This window comes from Sinocyclocheilus rhinocerous, unplaced genomic scaffold, assembly GCF_001515625.1.
Source record: "Sinocyclocheilus rhinocerous isolate Xijiao unplaced genomic scaffold, SAMN03320098_v1.1 scaffold2146, whole genome shotgun sequence".
In the NCBI taxonomy this organism is placed as follows: Eukaryota; Metazoa; Chordata; class Actinopteri; order Cypriniformes; family Cyprinidae; genus Sinocyclocheilus; species Sinocyclocheilus rhinocerous.
The window spans coordinates 219476-238046 of record NW_015623444.1 but is presented as its reverse complement, the minus strand read 5'-3'; the positions used below and the strand labels follow the sequence as shown (position 1 = coordinate 238046).

General features: G+C 34.5%; 1 protein-coding gene across 1 annotated transcript in view; it reads left to right on the top strand.

Annotated features, from left to right (window-relative positions):
• Window positions 1-14199, top strand: part of LOC107740605 (protein transport protein Sec24D-like) — a 58732-nt gene extending 44533 nt beyond the window's left edge. Inside the window, 12 exon segments of the mRNA XM_016553113.1 lie at window positions 1225-1416; window positions 3006-3099; window positions 3996-4112; window positions 5479-5649; window positions 6214-6310; window positions 7681-7828; window positions 8965-9116; window positions 10729-10851; window positions 11122-11297; window positions 11760-11951; window positions 12908-13000; window positions 13727-14199. Of these exon segments, the coding sequence (XP_016408599.1) occupies window positions 1225-1416; window positions 3006-3099; window positions 3996-4112; window positions 5479-5649; window positions 6214-6310; window positions 7681-7828; window positions 8965-9116; window positions 10729-10851; window positions 11122-11297; window positions 11760-11951; window positions 12908-13000; window positions 13727-13867 (1696 nt within the window). The 3' untranslated portion in view covers window positions 13868-14199.
• Window positions 14200-18571: the final 4372 nt, after the last annotated feature.

Below are 18571 nucleotides of genomic sequence, written 5' to 3'. Positions count from 1 at the left end.
TATGAATCATAACCAGTTATAATTCGTCATAAATATTTCCCTTTTTGAGTTGAAAAACCCTACATGTGTTATGGTGTCTTCTTGGAGAGGGCAGTTTTTTTTATATATATATTTAGTTGTTAGGACCTTCTAGAAATTTAGAATCAAAATATGCATATACATTTTTTTTTAAACAGAAATTGTATGTATTTTACTCTGTACTGTTGATTAATTGGTCATTTAAAACATATAATTTTCATACATAATAAATATTATTAATTATTTGATGATTATTTAATTGTTTAAAACACAATCTTATCTTAAAATGTGTGTATATATATATATATATATATATATATATATATATATAAAAAAACAAATTAATAAAAATGACAAAAGCACATAACAAAATTGCTAAAAATTATAGAAAATTTTAAATAAAAAATGTACAAATAAAATCTAATTCAAAATATAGTTACTGTTATAGTTATTCAATCATTATTTTAAAGCTATTTTTTCCCATGCATTTAATTCATTGCTTTTTTTCTAATGCATTGCTATTTTTTGCTAATGCATTTTTTTTTAAAGTTTTAGTTTAAAGTAATTATAGAATATATGTACTGCTTAAAAGAAAGTTAAAATAAACTATTTGCACACTTTCTTGTTATCAAGTGCTTGTAAAAATATGTCTGTAGTTAATTTGATGAACCACATACAGTACTCTCATGTAAAGCGATATTTACTTTATAGTAAATTTCATTTATTTTGTCATCAAATGTAACTATATTATTGCCTGTATATAATGTTTGATTTATAAGTTTGTCCAACTTTATCCGTATACGTAACATAAACAAGGAAAGTGATATGTAGCATGTTTGAATTGGCATGTTAAGGAATATTATAGAGCAAAGATACTGCTATATTATAAATATTAACATCATGATTTTCTGTAAAGCTGCTTTTGAAACCATGTGCATTGTGAAAGGCACTATATAAATGAATTGGACTTGATTAACACGTGTGAATCTAAAGGAGAACTTGCTTCAGAAATTAACTGCCACTGTTTGATTAAAAGTAATGGCAAAAAATGTTTCAGAAAAGTGAAGGCAGTTCTGAGAAGTTCTAGTATCGTATATTTGCAAATATATATTTATATATTTATTCATGTAATAATTTTTGGGGACACGTTTATATAGCCTTTTTGGTGTTACCGATCAGTTTTCTTCTGTACTTTGTCTTTTGAAGAGAGGAGGGAGCCGAGACTTCGGCTATCAAAGTGGGTTTTGTCACCTATAATAAGATCCTGCACTTCTATAATGTGAAGAGCGCTCTGGCCCAGCCGCAGATGATGGTGGTCTCTGATGTGGCTGAGATGTTTGTACCACTTCTCGACGGATTCCTCGTCAACTTCCAGGAGTCCCGAGCTGTCATCAACAAGTAGGTTCATTTCTATCTGTAGTTATAAACGAAACTCTTCTGTAAGTAGTTTAATTTACAAGACACTTCTAGGCTTATTACACTGAGTCATATATAGCATTTAGAATTAGTATTAAAGTCACCATTAAATCAGAAGGAATACTGCAGTGTTTTATATATATATCTTATATGCTTACGTATGCAAGTAATTGAAATTGGTATTAAATAATCTGTTAATCTCTATAGAACACTCTATTCTAATTCTATTCTTTAAAAAAAACGTGCCCATTTTAGACTTGCACTATTCATTTACAAACTGCTTTAAAAAAAATCTAACACTAGCTTCTCTAATCTTTTTGTATTCTGTCTGTTTTCTTTTTATTTATCATATGTGACCCTGGAGCACAAAAGCAGTCTTAAGTCGCTGGGGTATATTTGTAGCAATAGCCCAAAATACATTGTATGGGTCAAAATTATAGATTTTTCTTTTATGCCAAAAATCATTAGGCCCTTAAGTAAAGACCATGTTCAATTAATATATTTTGTAGATTTCCTACTGAAAATATATCAAAATTTAATTTTTGATTAGTAATATGCATTGCTAAGAACTTCATTTGAACAACTTTAAAGATGATTTTCTCAATATTTAGATTTTTTTGCACCCTCAGATTCCAGATTTTCAAATAGTTGTATCTCGGCCAAATATTGTCCTATCCTAACAAACCATACATCAATGGAAAGCATATTTATAACTCTCAATTTCGAAAAATTGACCCTTATGACTGGTTTTGTGGTCCAGGGTCACATATCATCTAAAAAAAACCTTGCTACGTGTACTGCGTTAAGCTAACTGAAACTTGTTAAAGCACTTGCGTATCATTGCTCTTTTGTTGATTTTGATTGCATCCATTGTCCTCATTTGTAAGTTGCTTTGGATAAAAGCGTCTGCTAAATGACTAAATGTAAATATGCAGAACCTTATGAAATCTCTAATTTCTCCCACATTTTATAAAATTTTTACACACACACACACACACACACACACACACACACGTCTGGTTTGCTATTTTTGTGGGACTCTCCATAGGTGTAGTGATTTTTCTACTGTACAGACCGTATATTCTATTGCCCTACACCAACCCTACACCTAAACCTACCCCTTACAGGAAACTTTGCATTTTTAGATTTTCAAAAAACTTCATTCTGTGTGATTTATTAGCTTGTTTACCCGTGGGGACCTCAATTTAGGTCCCCACCGTGACACGAGTCCCCAAGAGTCTGAATAGTCACCACCAGAATAGAAAAACAGGTACACACACACACACACACACACTTTTTCTTGTCATTTTGTTATAATGTATAGCAAAATAATCAAAAGGATTATTCAAATATTTTGCATACATCACTAAAGTTTCCATAGAAATATATGAGAGATGGATCATTTCTAAGAGGATGTAAACTGCCCAGACTAGAATTACAATAATTACTTCCTAAGCGATACTTCCTATACTCTTCTATATTTCACTGTTCGTTATCTTAAAGCATGGCTTCACTTTGAGACCCAAATTGGCTATTCTTGTTAATATGATTTTATGTATTATTTTCTTTAGCCTTTTAGAGCAGATCCCTGACATGTTTGCTGACACCAACGAGAGCGAGACTGTTTTCTCACCCGTCATCCAAGCTGGTGTGGAGGCACTAAAGGTAAAAACAAATCGAAGAGTCGAAACTGTTTACCAGACAATGACATCAGTCCATCTGTACTGTCCCTTTGTAATCGTACTTGCATATTTAGCATCATCCTTTTATTGTGTTTTTTTTTACATCGTTTAACAAAAGTGCATTTTAATGCTGCAAGCAGGCTTTGTTTGATAAACATGCAGTTGTTTCTAGGGCTGTTGTTTGAATTCATAGGCCTGGGATGATGTTCCTGCTTATTACTGGCGACAGCGCTGGTTGTTTCATAACATCTGTCTTTGACTCTTTAAGGAGTGTTTAGGGACACATTCATTCAGTGACCTTAAGCTTTCGGTCATTGCTTTTTCACAAAAATATAAAACCATAAAACTGGCATTTTAAACATGCTAGGCTTACAAATAAAAAAAAATAAAAATAAAAGTGTGCAAATAGTTAGAAATGTTTACTTCCAAACTAGAATTAGACCTAGATTAAACAGCATTTATTTGACATAGAAATATAGTGTTTATATATATATATATATATATATATATATATATATATACTGGAAGCTTCTTTCACCAAAACAAATTTCTTGTATGTGAAAACATACTTGGCAATAAAGCTCTTTCTGACTTCTGATATAAGGCATAATATTTCCTAGTTTGATGATGCTGTGTTTAAAAATATCAATAAAAATATTCTATCACAGTCCTGGGACGACGTTTATCATTACTGGCGACAGCACTGGTTGTTTCATAACATCTGTCTTTGTCTCTTTAAAACTAAAGATATTCAGTCTTAAGTTTTCGGTCATTGCTCTTCATCAAATATTTGAACTCATATACACTTAACACTTCCTGGCCTGTCAGATAAAACCATTTCACAGTTTTATATTTTTGTGATATTTTTTTTCTCTTCAGGCAGCTGAATGCAGTGGCAAACTCTTCATCTTTCAGTCCTCCATCCCAACAGCAGAGGCGCCAGGAAAACTGAAAAACAGAGATGACCTAAAATTAGTGGGTACAGAAAAGGAGAAGGTAAATATTTTATTTAATTAAATTTCAGAAATTTCAGAAAAAAGGCCTTAAAATGTGTCTTTCTTACTTAAGTCTGTAATTCATCCTTCCAGAAATTAAGGCCTTAAAAAAGACCTTTAGAATTCATGAAGTCTTTGCATTAAATGTTGTGTGCACTGCACAAAATGAATATCTTCCTCACTATTTTTGTTTTATTTTCCAGTACAAATATCTAAACATCCATGAATCAATATACATTTGCTTGAGATGTATAATGCAGATAAAAAGTCTTATTTTTAGTGAAATTAAACAAAACTGAGTTTATGCTTAAAACAAGAAAAAAATATCTATCAATAGGGTATGAAAACTTGAAGCTTCATTTCATTTGAAAGTTGTTTTTCTGAGCCAGATATTTGTTCTTGTTAACCATGAACCCACTTCATTTTGATACATTTTTCATAAAACAAGATGTAGCTTGTCATCTCGCTTCTCAAGTAAATGTGTCTTGATTTAAGAATCTTTAGACATTTGCACTGGAAAACAAGGCAGAAATACAGAGGCAGATCATTACTTTTTTTTTTACAGTGTAATCAGAAGGCACAGTAAAAGTTATTTCCATATTGTAGTGGTTGGGAGCAGAGCTATTCAAGCCATAAGTTTTTATTTATTTAAAATTTTTTTTTACAAAATCTTCACTTGTCACACAATTTCTGAAACCTGACACTCAAACACCACACACCAAATCTGCAAAACCATACACTAATTCTCGGCCTTTGACTCAGTTTCAATTTCATAAAACACTTTTTGCAAAACACGACACACAATTCTCTATGTAACACACAAAAATCTAAAAAAAAAAAAATTATATTATGGCAAAGGTGTTTGCAAATGTTTGCTTTTGAGATGTGTTTGTGATATTTTGAATGCAGTGCTTCATTTTGCAAGAAATGTGAGGCATTTTGCATTTTGTGTGTGCAATTCTTGGATTTTTGTGTAAAGTTTTTAAAAAAAGAGGCAAAGTTTTGAAAATGTGTGCAAGCAGTTGAAAAAAAACTGTAATGTAAAACGTAATTAAAGTATAAAGTAATGGATATCTGTTGAAAGTTGTAATTTTAAACTTTCAAGCATTGCATTACATTTATTATTTATTATTTGTTTTTACTTGGCCTTAAAAATGTCTCAGTAAGTCTTAAATTTACCTTCATAAAACCTACCGGAACCCTGAAAATAGTATAAAACAAGTCAAGCCAAATTTAGTTTATAAGTTCTTTTCACAATACACATTATTTCAAAGCAGATTTACAAATTCGTTTTGTTATGGCATGAATGCTTTGAACGACAAAATCATAAACTGAATGGTGATTTGTGTGTGTGTGTGTGTTGTCAGACTCTGTTCCAGCCTCAGCGGGGTGTGTATGAGCAGCTGACTAAAGACTGTGTGGCGCAGGGCTGTTGTGTCGATCTCTTCCTGTTTCCTAACCAGTTTGTGGATATAGCCACCATGGGCGATGTGCCGTCACACACCAGCGGCTCCATCTACAAGTACAGCAACTTCCAGGTACACCATAACATGTACATACTAAAACACCGATGCTGTGAATATGTGACCCTGGAGCACAAAACCAGTCTTAAGTCACTGGGGTATATTTGTAGCAATAGCCAAAAATACATTGTATGAGTCAAAATTATCGATTTTTCTTTTATGCCTAAAATCATTAGGCTATTAAGTAAAGATCATGTTCCATGAAGATATTTTGCATATTTCCTACCGTAAATATATCAAAACTTCATTTTTGATTAGTAATATGCATTGTTAAGAACTTCATTTGGACAAATTTAAAGGCGTTTTTCTCAATGTTTAGATTTTTTTGCACCCTCAGATTCCAGATTTTCAAATAGTTATATCTCAGCCAAATATTGTAATATCCTAACAATTCATACATCAATGGAAAGCTTATGTATTCAGCATTCAGATGGTGTATAAATCTAAATTTCGGAAAAATTGACACTTAAGACCACTTTTGTGGTCCAGGGTCACATATGGTACAAAATAGAGTCTGAACTCTTTTGTTTTACTGCCCTCTTGTGGTTAGACCTCAAAGCTTTATTTCTCTCTTTTGAGGTGGAGGTGAATGGTCAGCAGTTTCTCAGTGACCTCAGGAGAGATGTGGAGAAGTCCATCGGATTTGACGCCATCATGCGCGTCCGTACTGGCACAGGTAATGAACTAGAGAAAAGTACATGAACACTACAATAAGTAAAGTTAAACATACTATGTACACTATCATTTAAAAGTTTGTGGTCAGTATTTTTTTTGAAAGAAATGAATACTTTTGTTCAAAAAGGATTAATTGAATTGGGGCCGTAACCACAACAATTCTTCCCCAATAATTAAAAATGGCCAAATTGTTATCCTTAATATTTGAAATTCTTGCATCGTTCTGCTGCCCTCCATTACGCTGCGTTCTGTTTGTTGTTAGGATAACAAAAAAGTTTAAAAGTAACATTTTTAGGGAGCGGGATAAGAGGGAAGTAGCAAAACATTTAATATTCAAAAACTCTTTTAAGATAGAAATACAAACTTCTCGACTTCCTTCTCAAATATGGCCATTTTTAATTGAAAATATAGTATCATCTGTGATTCACGTAGGCTCATTCCTGACGAGATAAGAATCTTTTGCGTTTTCGACAAACAAATAAAAGTGGATATTTTAAAATATTATTTGCAAATAGTTCAAAATGTTTACTTTCAAACTAGAATTAGACCTAGAATTTCCTTCACTGTTCTATTTATTTATGCTTTATAAAAATAAATAAAAATCGCCCCTCCCCTTTGTTCAAGAAATAGTTACAGCCTTATAATGTTGCCAAAAAATATTTTGTTACAAAATATTTCTATTTTAAATAAATGCTGCTCTTTTATACATTATATTCATCAAAGAATCATGGAAAAAATGCGTCATGATTTCCTCAAAAATATTAAGTAGCAACACTGATAATGTTGTCATAATATATAAGGCCTAATATTACCTAATTTGATGATGCCCACGAAATAGGATTTTTCAAATTATATAAACTATATGTGTGAAATGTCAAAAAGGCATTCAAAATGTATCATTTAACTTGCAATCTGCAAAGAAGTGGGAAAAAGTGGAAATCAGACTTACTGTAGGCATACAATGATCTTCAGAATCAGCTGAGAATTGTACAAATGGTTGTGATTCTGCTCGGAGGAACACAGAAATCATGTTTGCCAGTTTTTCTGCTGATTAAGAGATTGTACAAGACTTCATCTCACACATGGATGATGAAAGCACAAATGCTATGGAAATGCACATATTTTGTGAGAAAGTGACATGCTCGAGCAAAACTGGCATTGTTTGGAATCAAGAACTCCGAAATTAGTAAGAAGCAAGAATTGGATTTGTCTGAATATGCCCGTTTTTAATGAATGCTTGTTTGATAAAATAAATATAGCCTTATAGAGCATAGGAAACGTAAGAAATCTTACTCTAAACGTTTGAATGGTAATGTACTGTATGTATGGCATATGCTTTTTGTAACCTCTGCGTGATCCTCATCCTTCAAGGCTTCAGGGCGACAGATTTCTTTGGTGCCATATACATGAACAACACTACAGATGTGGAAATGGCAGCAGTGGACTGTGACAAAGCTGTGACGGTCGAGTTTAAGCACATCTAAATATTGAGAAAATCGCCTTTAAAATTGTCCAAATGGTGTTCTTAGCAATGCATATTACTAATCAAAAATTAAGTTTTGATATATTTACGGTAGGAAATTTACAAAATATCTTCATGGAACATGATCTTTACTTAATGCCCTAATGATTTTTGGCATAAAAGAAAAATCAATAATTTTGACCCATACAATGTATTTTTGGCTATTACTACAAATATACCCCAGCGACTTAAGAATGGTTTTGTGATCCAGGGTCACATATTGGTCTTGGGTGTTCCCAGGATGTGTCTGTGACGTTTCAGCTCAAAATACCCCACAGATCATTTACAGTATAATATCTTATGGAAAATGTCATTTTTGGGGCGTGTCTAAAAAAGAGCTGTTTTGGTGTGTATCACTTTAAATGCAAATGAGCTGCATATTCCCAGTCTCCAGAAGAGGGCGTTGTGTATACGTCTCTCTGCTTTGCATACCTACAGCAATAAACAGCCGGTAGAAGCAACATGACTGAGAGCGAGAGAACCGGTGTTCAGCTGTACATATGAGAAGCCAAATGCACTGAAAGTTGGACGAAACGTTACGATGTTACATAGCTCGCAAACTAATCTTACAAGCGCGGCGCTGGCCAATTAAAATACTTCATGTACGCACACAAATCCGGTTAAAATGCTAAGCACTATAATGACATGATGACATTCACAAAGGAGTCTGGAGTGAAATGATTTGCGCAGACATAAACATATTTAGGTAGATTTTGAGGCGCATTATCTTGAAAAATGAAAGTAATCCACTGCGTCCTCAGTGGCTCAGATGTTGGGAGAAAACGCAGTCTCTAATGTTCAGTCTTACATCCAAACACAGAGCATCGGGATTGCTTACGAGATATTGTTGATGTTACAGCTGCTCGAGTGCGGAGAAGCTGTGGGCGGGGCCTAAGCAATGTGATATCATATTGCTTAGAGAATCAAAACGGCAGGCCTAGTGAGACTGATTTGGTTTAATGGGAATTCAAAATGTGGAGTGGGTGGATTTTTACCATTGTAGGGTGGTTGGGTTCACACACTGTCAACACATTTATGTCCAAACACCATGTAAAAGTGGATTTGGCCTAATAGGTGCCCTTTAAAGGTGAAATTTTGAAGTAGAAAAGCTGACTTTTTCTTGTAAAACATAGTTTAAAAAAAACGGTTTCTTTTTTTTTTTTTAGCATCGGTGGACAGAGGAGGCTGCGGATTCACAACCTCAGTCTGAACTGCAGCTCTCAGCTGTCTGAACTCTACAAAAGCTGTGAGACAGACGCCCTCATCAACTTCTTCGCCAAGTCAGGTGACCGCCTTACCAACCCTTACAGGAATGTACATGAAAACGTCATGCAGTTGTTACAGATTTACTTCAAGCTGTAACATAATGCTGATGTAAAAATGTTCCATGAGAATTTTAAATCCGTAAAATACTTGCTTTCTAGAAGTATTTTTAATCTGACACTATCTCATTATAGACTGGTTTTATAGCGAAACAAAACATGCTCAGTGCAGGCAGTCGTTTCCAGTTTGTACTTATTTTAATTTAATTTTTTTAATGTATTTTTTTTTATTTAGCTTTATATTTTCCAGTCTTTTTTCCAGTTTGTGCTTATTTTAATTTCATTTTTTTAATCTATTTTTTTAGCTTTATTTTTTCTCAGTTTTAGTTTTAGTAATTTTATTACTTCAGCTAAGACATTTAATTTCAGTTTAATTTTTCATCTAATATTTATATATTTTATTTTATATTACCTATATTTATTTTTGTTTACAATAACACTGCGATGCCGAAACAATTTTCATTTTTATACATTTATTACCTTTTCATTTTTACATTATTACTTTTTCATATTTATAGAGATTTGTATTAGTTTTTTTTTTTAGATTTATTTATTTTAGATAGTTAGATTTGTTGGTAACACTTTATTTTAAGGTGTCCTTGTTACACATGTTACATGTACTTACTATTATAATAACAATTAATTATGCATAATTACATGCAAATAACCCTAATCCTAAACCTAACCATATATTAAGTACATGTAGTTAAATAATATTACTTAAATGTATAATTCCACTGTAACAAGGACATCTTAAAATAGTGTAACTGATTTTTTATAGTGGATGGGAATTCAAAATGTGGAGTGGGTGGATTTTTACCATTGTAGGGTGGTTGGGTTCACACACTGTCAACACATTTATGTCCAAACACCATGTAAAAGTGGATTTGGCCTAATAGGTGCCCTTTAAAGGTGAAATTTTGAAGTAGAAAAGCTGACTTTTTCTTGTAAAACATAGTTTAAAAAAAACGGTTTCTTTTTTTTTTTTTAGAACTTAGAAAATTATCAAGCAAATCAGAAGAATTTTCATTAAATTAATTTTTCCAAATCTTTGTCCAATTTTGTCTAATTTTTCACTGCAGATGATATCACCATAACGATTTGAGTGAGAAATTGGACTGAAATATGAACATCTGACCATAAGTGAAAAGTGTCACATGATTAAAAATGTGCTTGTTTGATTAGGGACCTAGAAATAGTACAGATTCCTCTTATTATTTTTAAAAATTAATTTTACGTCATATTGTTTACTCATTAAAAATTTAAAATATATTTCCAGGTTTAAATTGGATTTTAATCCCAGATTTTCTTGGAACCAAACTGTTTAAAAAAGTTTTACACCTAAGAAATAAGATATTATCTTATAGTTATTATAATACATTATGCCACATTCATCCAGATAAGGGTCAGAGTAACATTTCACTAAAAACAAAAATAAATAAATAAACAAATTAAATCGTTCTTATGTAGAAGTTTGTAACAACATTGACTTCTGGTCAACATGAAAGTGAATAAAATGTATCATGAGCTCATGGCTTACAGTCATTGATTGTGGTGGATGCTGTTATCCTGCAGCGTATCGGGCCATGCTCAACCAGCCACTGAAGACGGTGAGGGAAATCCTGGTTAACCAGACGGCTCACATGCTGGCCTGCTACAGGAAGAACTGCGCCAGCCCCTCATCAGCCAGCCAGGTCAGTGACACACTTCACATATATAAAAACATCTTCTCTCACTTTATTAATGTAAGCATCCATCCTTTCCATTCCATTCCATTTTTTTTTTTTTTTTAAGTAGTACAGTATTTGGATTGGAATTGGATTATATATGATCCAGGTTTTACTTTGAAGGACAATATTATTTCGATGCACAATTGATCTCACTGCTCGTGTTGCTTTGATCAAGGACCTGTTTTTTTCAGTTCTTCTCATTATGCGAGTAACCTCAGAGCTGCAGTGATAACTCTAGTATTACAATTATCTTTCAGCCGACTTCCCGTCTACATGAACAGTCTGTTGAAGACTTCGACTCTAGTGGGCAGCACTGAGCTCTCCACAGATGACCGGGCCTTTCACAGACTCCTGGTCAATGCGATGGGAGTGGAGGAAACACAGGTCCTGCTCTATCCACGCCTCATCCCGCTGGTCAGTTACACACATACCTATAATTTCTCTCATTGACATCAAACCCTGAGCACTAGAGTTCATGCATAGTAATGATGCTGAAAATTCAGCTTTGCATCACAGGAATAAATTACATTTTAAAATATATTCAAATATATATTAATTATTTTTAATTGTAATACTATTTCACAGTATTGATGTTTTTTTTTACTGTACTTTGATCAAATAAATGCAGTCTGGGTAAGACTTTAAAAAATCTTATCGATCCCAAACTTTTTTCTTCACTTGTCATCACTTGCCTCAATGCTCATCTTCCTCTGTCCTGACTGATCTCAGGTCAGCAGTGTGATTGATGTGTGTCTCTCTCTGTGCAGCTGCTGATAGTGAAGCAGAAGGACCGATCGGAGATGTTGTTCCGACAGCACCTGGTGGAGGACAAGGGCTCTCTCTCTCTCTCTCTCTCTCTCTCTCTCTCTCTCTCAGCACACTATGGATGTGTCCAGCGAGGCGATCCCGGCTCCAGTGCGCTGCTCTGAGGAGCGGCTCAGCGAGTCCGGCATCTTCCTGCTGGAAAACGGGCTCTCCGTGTTCCTCTGGCTGGGACAGGCCTGTCCGCCCGACCTCATACAGAACCTCTTCAATGTGCCTTCTCTCGGCCATCTGTCCTCAGAAGGGGTATGACACACAGCTTTCTTAAAGGGTCATGAAACCCCAGACTACTTTCTCTGAGATTTTAGAAGAGGTGTTTGTGTTGCACATTATAGAAGACAATGTTAGCATCCGATAATTTTAACTGTTTGAGAAAACTGGTTAATTTTAAGCTTTTTTGCGCTATTTTCATCTTCCGGGTTTAAAATCTACATCGTGTTGACGTCACAATTTGTGACGTGGCAAAGGACTATAGTACTTTGATGACGCGTCGGTGTCTTAAATGATTCATGAGACTGCGTGTTCTTATCCTATGAGAAGACCCTTCACTTAATTATTCACAACAGCATGTGTTGATTTGCTATGACAGACGCTTCAGACTGTGAGACCGCGTACATTAACTGAGAGAAACGTTCATGGATCGAAGGAAGGAGATTGTTTGTTTTTGCTTTGTAATAAGAGTTCAGCACAAACGCAATTCATTCACTTAGTGAGTGTAACCGTTTTTACAGCTCCGTGACACAAGCCGTCAAAAGGCTTATATAAATGCAGCAGAATAAGCCTAAAAATTCTCAGAGGTGCAACAGCGCGTTGAACCCAAAGCTGTGTGCGTTGTCTGTCTCCCCTCTTCCCCCTCCGCTCCGCACCACGCCCACTTTTTTAGAATTTTTTTAAACTAACCAGTGCTGAAACGGGGGGTTTCATGACCCTTTAATTAAATTTTTATTATACAGTAAATGAATTACAGTACTGAAAAAAAAAAACTATTTTCAATCAGAAATTGTTAGTAAATTTGACAATTAATTGTAAAGAAATGACAAGTAACACATTTAGTTAAAGGGCACCTATTATGCCCCTTTTTACAAGAATTGATCTCACTGCTCGTGTTGCTTTGATCAAGGACCTGTTTTTTTCAGTTCTTCTCATTATGCGAGTAACCTCAGAGCTGCAGTGATAACTCTAGTATTACAATTATCTTTCAGCCGACGTCATTACCTGTGCTGGATAATGCTCATTCCAGGAAGATCCATTCAATCATCTCCAGCATTTTACAGCGGAGGACCACATCTATGAAGGTACGGCTCACTCTCACCATCTCCTCTCTATATCTGTCTCTGTCTTTTGTTCGTTATAAAGAGGCTTGAATAGTACCTAGTGGTGCTCATGTCATTATATATAAACATATTAAATGTTATATGTAATAAATTAATACTTTTATTCAGCAAGGAAGCATCAAATTGATTGACAGTGACCGTAAACGTTTTATCATGTTAAAAAGATTTCCATTTTAAATCAATTTAAAATGGAAAATTGGAAAATCAATTCTTTTGAACCTTTTATTCACCAAACAAATAAAAAATAAATATGCATCACATTTTCCCATATTAAGTAGCTTAATTTTTCAACCTTAATAATAATAATAATAATAATAATAAGAAGAAGAAGAAAAGATTCTTGTGCACAAAATTCAGAATATTAGGATGATTTCTGAAGGATCATGTGACACTGAAGACTGGAGTAATGATGCTGAAAATTCAGCTTTGCATCACAGGAATAAATTACATTTTAAAATATATTCAAATATATATTAATTATTTTTAATTGTAATACTATTTCACAGTATTGATGTTTTTTTTACTGTACTTTGATCAAATAAATGCAGTCTGGGTAAGACTTTAAAAAATCTTATCGATCCCAAACTTTTTTCTTCACTTGTCATCACTTGCCTCAATGCTCATCTTCCTCTGTCCTGACTGATCTCAGGTCAGCAGTGTGATTGATGTGTGTCTCTCTCTGTGCAGCTGCTGATAGTGAAGCAGAAGGACCGATCGGAGATGTTGTTCCGACAGCACCTGGTGGAGGACAAGGGTCTTCACGGGGGAGCGTCTTACATGGACTTCCTGTGCTACGTCCACCGCGAGATCAGGCAGCTACTTACTTAACACACACTCACACACACACACACACACACTCACACACTCACACACAGTTAAGTGTGTTACAGCGCACAGCCCTCTTCTCATATAACCTCTAAAGCTGCCTATGATATACGACCAAACTCTCTTTCTGCAGTTGAGTGTGAACTTTCTGCTTTATTCCTCAGTGTTTGACATGAGGGAAATGGGTGTTTAGATTGAACTCCTTCAAATGCGCCACATCTCCCTGTTCTGAGGAGCCATTATATTGAGAGATCGTCTCAGTGATTTTCTTAAGTCACTCCCCCAGATTACATTTACCAAAGGGAATCATTTCTTTGAATCCTTAATGCAGCAAATGAATAAAATGTTCTCATAATGTCTGGATTGAGTGGGAAACAGTGTTTTCAGATGAAAAATCTGTGCAGTGTCTATTAAATTAATAGACTGATTTGTGACTGGATATATGCAGTACAAAACATGCTCTTTTTCTTCATTTTATGACTTCAGGGATGAAAACATCACATAAAACTGAATTCTAGTCATGTAAAATAATTGTCTTGCAATGGAATCGCTGTGTCTGCTATCCCATTTTTTTCCCAAGTAACATCTTTGTCTTAACTTTTTTACTCAACTTTATTTTGCACATCAGTACTTCAAAATGTTTAGAGGGACACCACTGCTTTTTAACATCATGCCCATAATATTCATAAAATGAACTAGACTTTCCTGTAGTTAAGAGTTTAACTATTAGACTTTCAAAGAAAACATATCTTTTTTTTTTTTTTTTAAATAACCGAACGTTTATTAAAGGTGGAACATCCCTTTTATTTTGTTGCAGTTAATGCCAGTCATTATTTGTTATTCTTAACTTCATACAGTTTTGCTCTTTGAAACATTTCCAATCTGATATGTTTTATAACATGAGCAATTCTTATAATAAATTTGTCTTATTTTTTCTGACTTTTAATGGTACATCTCTGGACCAATACTGTATATTTTCTTACAGTTTGAGATGGATTTTAAGGACTCATAAGCAACTGTACCTCAGGTCACATGCATCTAGCCTTTGCACCTGTTCATTAGTGCTTTGGAACCGACACACATGTGGTTCTTCGTATTGAACACCGAAAGGATTCATTTCTGGAAGCTGAAGGCAGCCTGTCATGTACATTTCAATATAAAACCTTTATACAGCTGTTTTTGAATAAAGGTGTATGTCCCTGTTAACCTTGTAAGTGTATTTGTTTTGTGTGTATTTTTCTGAACTGAAATTAATGGCTTTCATAGGCCACATACACACTGCAGCTAAACTCAGTTATCAGTTCACCTTTTAGTGCTTTAATCCTGTTCTGTACCCACACAGTTCAGTAATTTATGGGAGTGACAACCACATTCTACGACTGAATTAACTACCGAAAAAATTAGGTAGTCACAATCACATTTCCATCATGTACTGAACTGAACAACTAGTTTTAGTGATGTATTTAAACTCATATCATTATGGAAGGCCGATGGGGCCAAAAGTCTTTAAGTGGACCGTGTGAAATTTAACTGTCAACACGCACTGTTCATCTTTTGTATGTGTAGACAAGCACACTCTGGCCTTGTTAAGGCGCCAGTTCTCGCTCTGTTTCTTTAGTATGTGTAAAGACACACAGTTTTAACACATTAGGATGACAAATTTGATTGTGTGTCTCAACACGCACATTCTAGCCACGTTTGAATGTGTAATACTTTTTTAAAGCAGATTTACCTCTAGATTTACCCACATTAATCCTTTCTTTAGTTTACTGTGGCATTGCTTTACTGATGTGTACTGTGTGTACTCTGGTCAGACGAGACCAGAAGTTTAATTCTAGGTTGTAACATCACACACAATGTACCAATGCATTATCACTCATGAACAAATGCAACTTCTGGGGTGTATTCCAGAAAGCAAGGTTAATTTACCATCTGCTAAACCCTGAACTCTCGGTGGATTAAAGGGGTCCTATTATGCTTTTTCACTTTTTGAATTTGTGTAGTGTGTATGTTTGGGCATAAAAAAAGATCTACAAAGTTACAAATCTCAAAGTCCACTCCAAAGGGAGATATTTCGTTTAAAAACATCCCTTTTCAAGAAATACAACGAACGGCTCGTTTGGACTACAGCGTTGTTTTCTGGGTTTTGTGATGTCACAAAGCGGCCCATTAGAATATGATTAAAATAAATCCCGCCTACGGAAATTCAAATGGTTGGGGGGTGGGGAGGGGCGAGGTCGTGGTTAGAATGCTTGGTTGAGTGAGTGCATCAGACAAGACGACAAAGAAGAAGTGCTGCTGTAGCGTCAAGTTTTTGCAAGTTATTACACATGCACCTGAATAATTATGTATGTAAATATGTATGCTACAATTATGAAAATGTTTTTATAATAAACTGCTGACAGTACAATACTGGACAATGATGTCATCTGCAGAATTTACACTTCAATTTTGAGACTACAGTGTTTCCCATACTTTTTAAGCGGTTGTTGACATCCTATCTAAAACGTGATTTAGCCAAAACAAAAACAAAACAACAACAATAACGTTACCACTCTAATATGTCTTGCAATATCCATGCATGCAAAGGTTCTGCGCGATCCTCTTATTCAATATTCTCGGGGAATCCGGCTCAAATTGATATGGCAATATTGATGCCATCCTTAACTATACCGGAGCAGACGGAACTTGCTGCTTTGGCAAGGGGCAGCGGGGCAGTACTGAAACACCATCCAAGCTGTTCGCTAATCACAACACACTGGGACAACTAACCAATCACAACATATTTTGTTTTTCGGAAGGCAGGCCTTCATCTAACCCGGAACTAATCGAGCTGTTTATGCCAGGCTGGGGAGAAAAGGTATTGTAATAATGTAAATTATGTGAAAAATAATGCGTTTTTTGAACCACCAAGTATGAGAGCATGTTCTAGTACACCCCCAAAACAAAATCAAGACTTTGCAAAAGAGCATAATAGGACCCCTTTAACACAAACCTTGCTTACTTGAGGTATGTTGGTTCCAAAAATGCGTCATAAGTTCATTCAACCCAGCGTAAGTTCCTGGTTAACACGCAAGACATTCTCAACAGAGCGATGAATCGACGAGTCACTATGGAAATGAACGCTAAGAAAAAGCGCGCCATACTACTTCTTTCTTCTTCTTCTGTTCAAAGGCTGTTTACATGCTTGGTTCATATCGCCACCTAACTGGTGGTTGTGCAGTCATTTTTCTTTTTTTCCGTTTAATCTTTAATCCTTGAGAATAAGAATTATATTGTCTGTTTGATGCTAATAATATAGTAAGTCATATTAGATTTATTATAGAAATAAATTTTTATTATAAAAATAAATTATAGAAAATGCTGATCCATGATGTGTGAGATGATAATATAAAATGTAATAAATATATAATATAATATATTAAACATTACCTTGTCATTATAGTGTTAGTGTTTTAAAATTTATACAGATAACTATTATATATGCCTATAAAATAAATATAATAACCGTATTAGAATAATATATTACTTTATTTATGACTTATATTAGTGCTTTATAATTAACATATCATACAACTATATATATATATATATATATATATTAATTACGTAACTACCTACTGTGAATATATTAAAACTTAATTTTTGATTAGTAATACGCATTGCTAAGAACAAAAATCTTTGAAAGATTTTTTCAATATTTTGATTTTTTTGCACCTTCAGATTTTAAAATAGTGTCAATCCAATGACATGGATGCACATTTTGAAGGACAAGACAGTAGCCTATAGGATGTATTTTGATTGTCCGGTAGTCCTCAAATAACATTATAGTCCCGTCTCGTCTTGTTAACAAAGACGCACCATAAGTTTTGTCATAGTTTTTATCATCAGATATTAGTTTTAGCTCGTCAACGTCTCATCTTAGTCACAGAAACATTTTTCGTTAACGAGTACTTTTCGTCGTCGTCTTCGTTGACTAAATTAACACTGCTGCTGTGCGTGTTGTCACGTTAACATGGACAAACAGTGCTTGTTGACATGGTCAAATTTCATGCGTTCTGTTTAACCACTTTTGGCACTATCCGCCTTCCATATATCAGATTTGTGTTTCTTCAGTATGCAAGAAATCACAGTGAATGAGGTACGTGTAGGTTTGCCAGATCTTGCGCTTCACCTTATCCCTACCCCTTCGGGTGCTGAGGCCATTGTTTCAGATCACTAGTTCGCATTTTGGTAGCCTATCCATCCACTGCGGCTGCCATACTGAGACTAGATACTGAGATACTACATACTGAGATACTACATACTGAGACTTATCTGATTTCAATCCAATGACATGGATGCACATTTTGAAGGACAAGACAGTAGCCTATAGGATGTATTTTGATTGTCCGGTAGTCCTCAAATAACATTATAGTCCCGTCTCGTCTTGTTAACAAAGACGCACCATAAGTTTTGTCATAGTTTTTATCATCAGATATTAGTTTTAGCTCGTCAACGTCTCATCTTAGTCACAGAAACATTTTTCGTTAACGAGTACTTTTCGTCGTCGTCTTCGTTGACTAAATTAACACTGCTGCTGTGCGTGTTGTCACGTTAACATGGACAAACAGTGCTTGTTGACATGGTCAAATTTCATGCGTTCTGTTTAACCACTTTTGGCACTATCCGCCTTCCATATATCAGATTTGTGTTTCTTCAGTATGC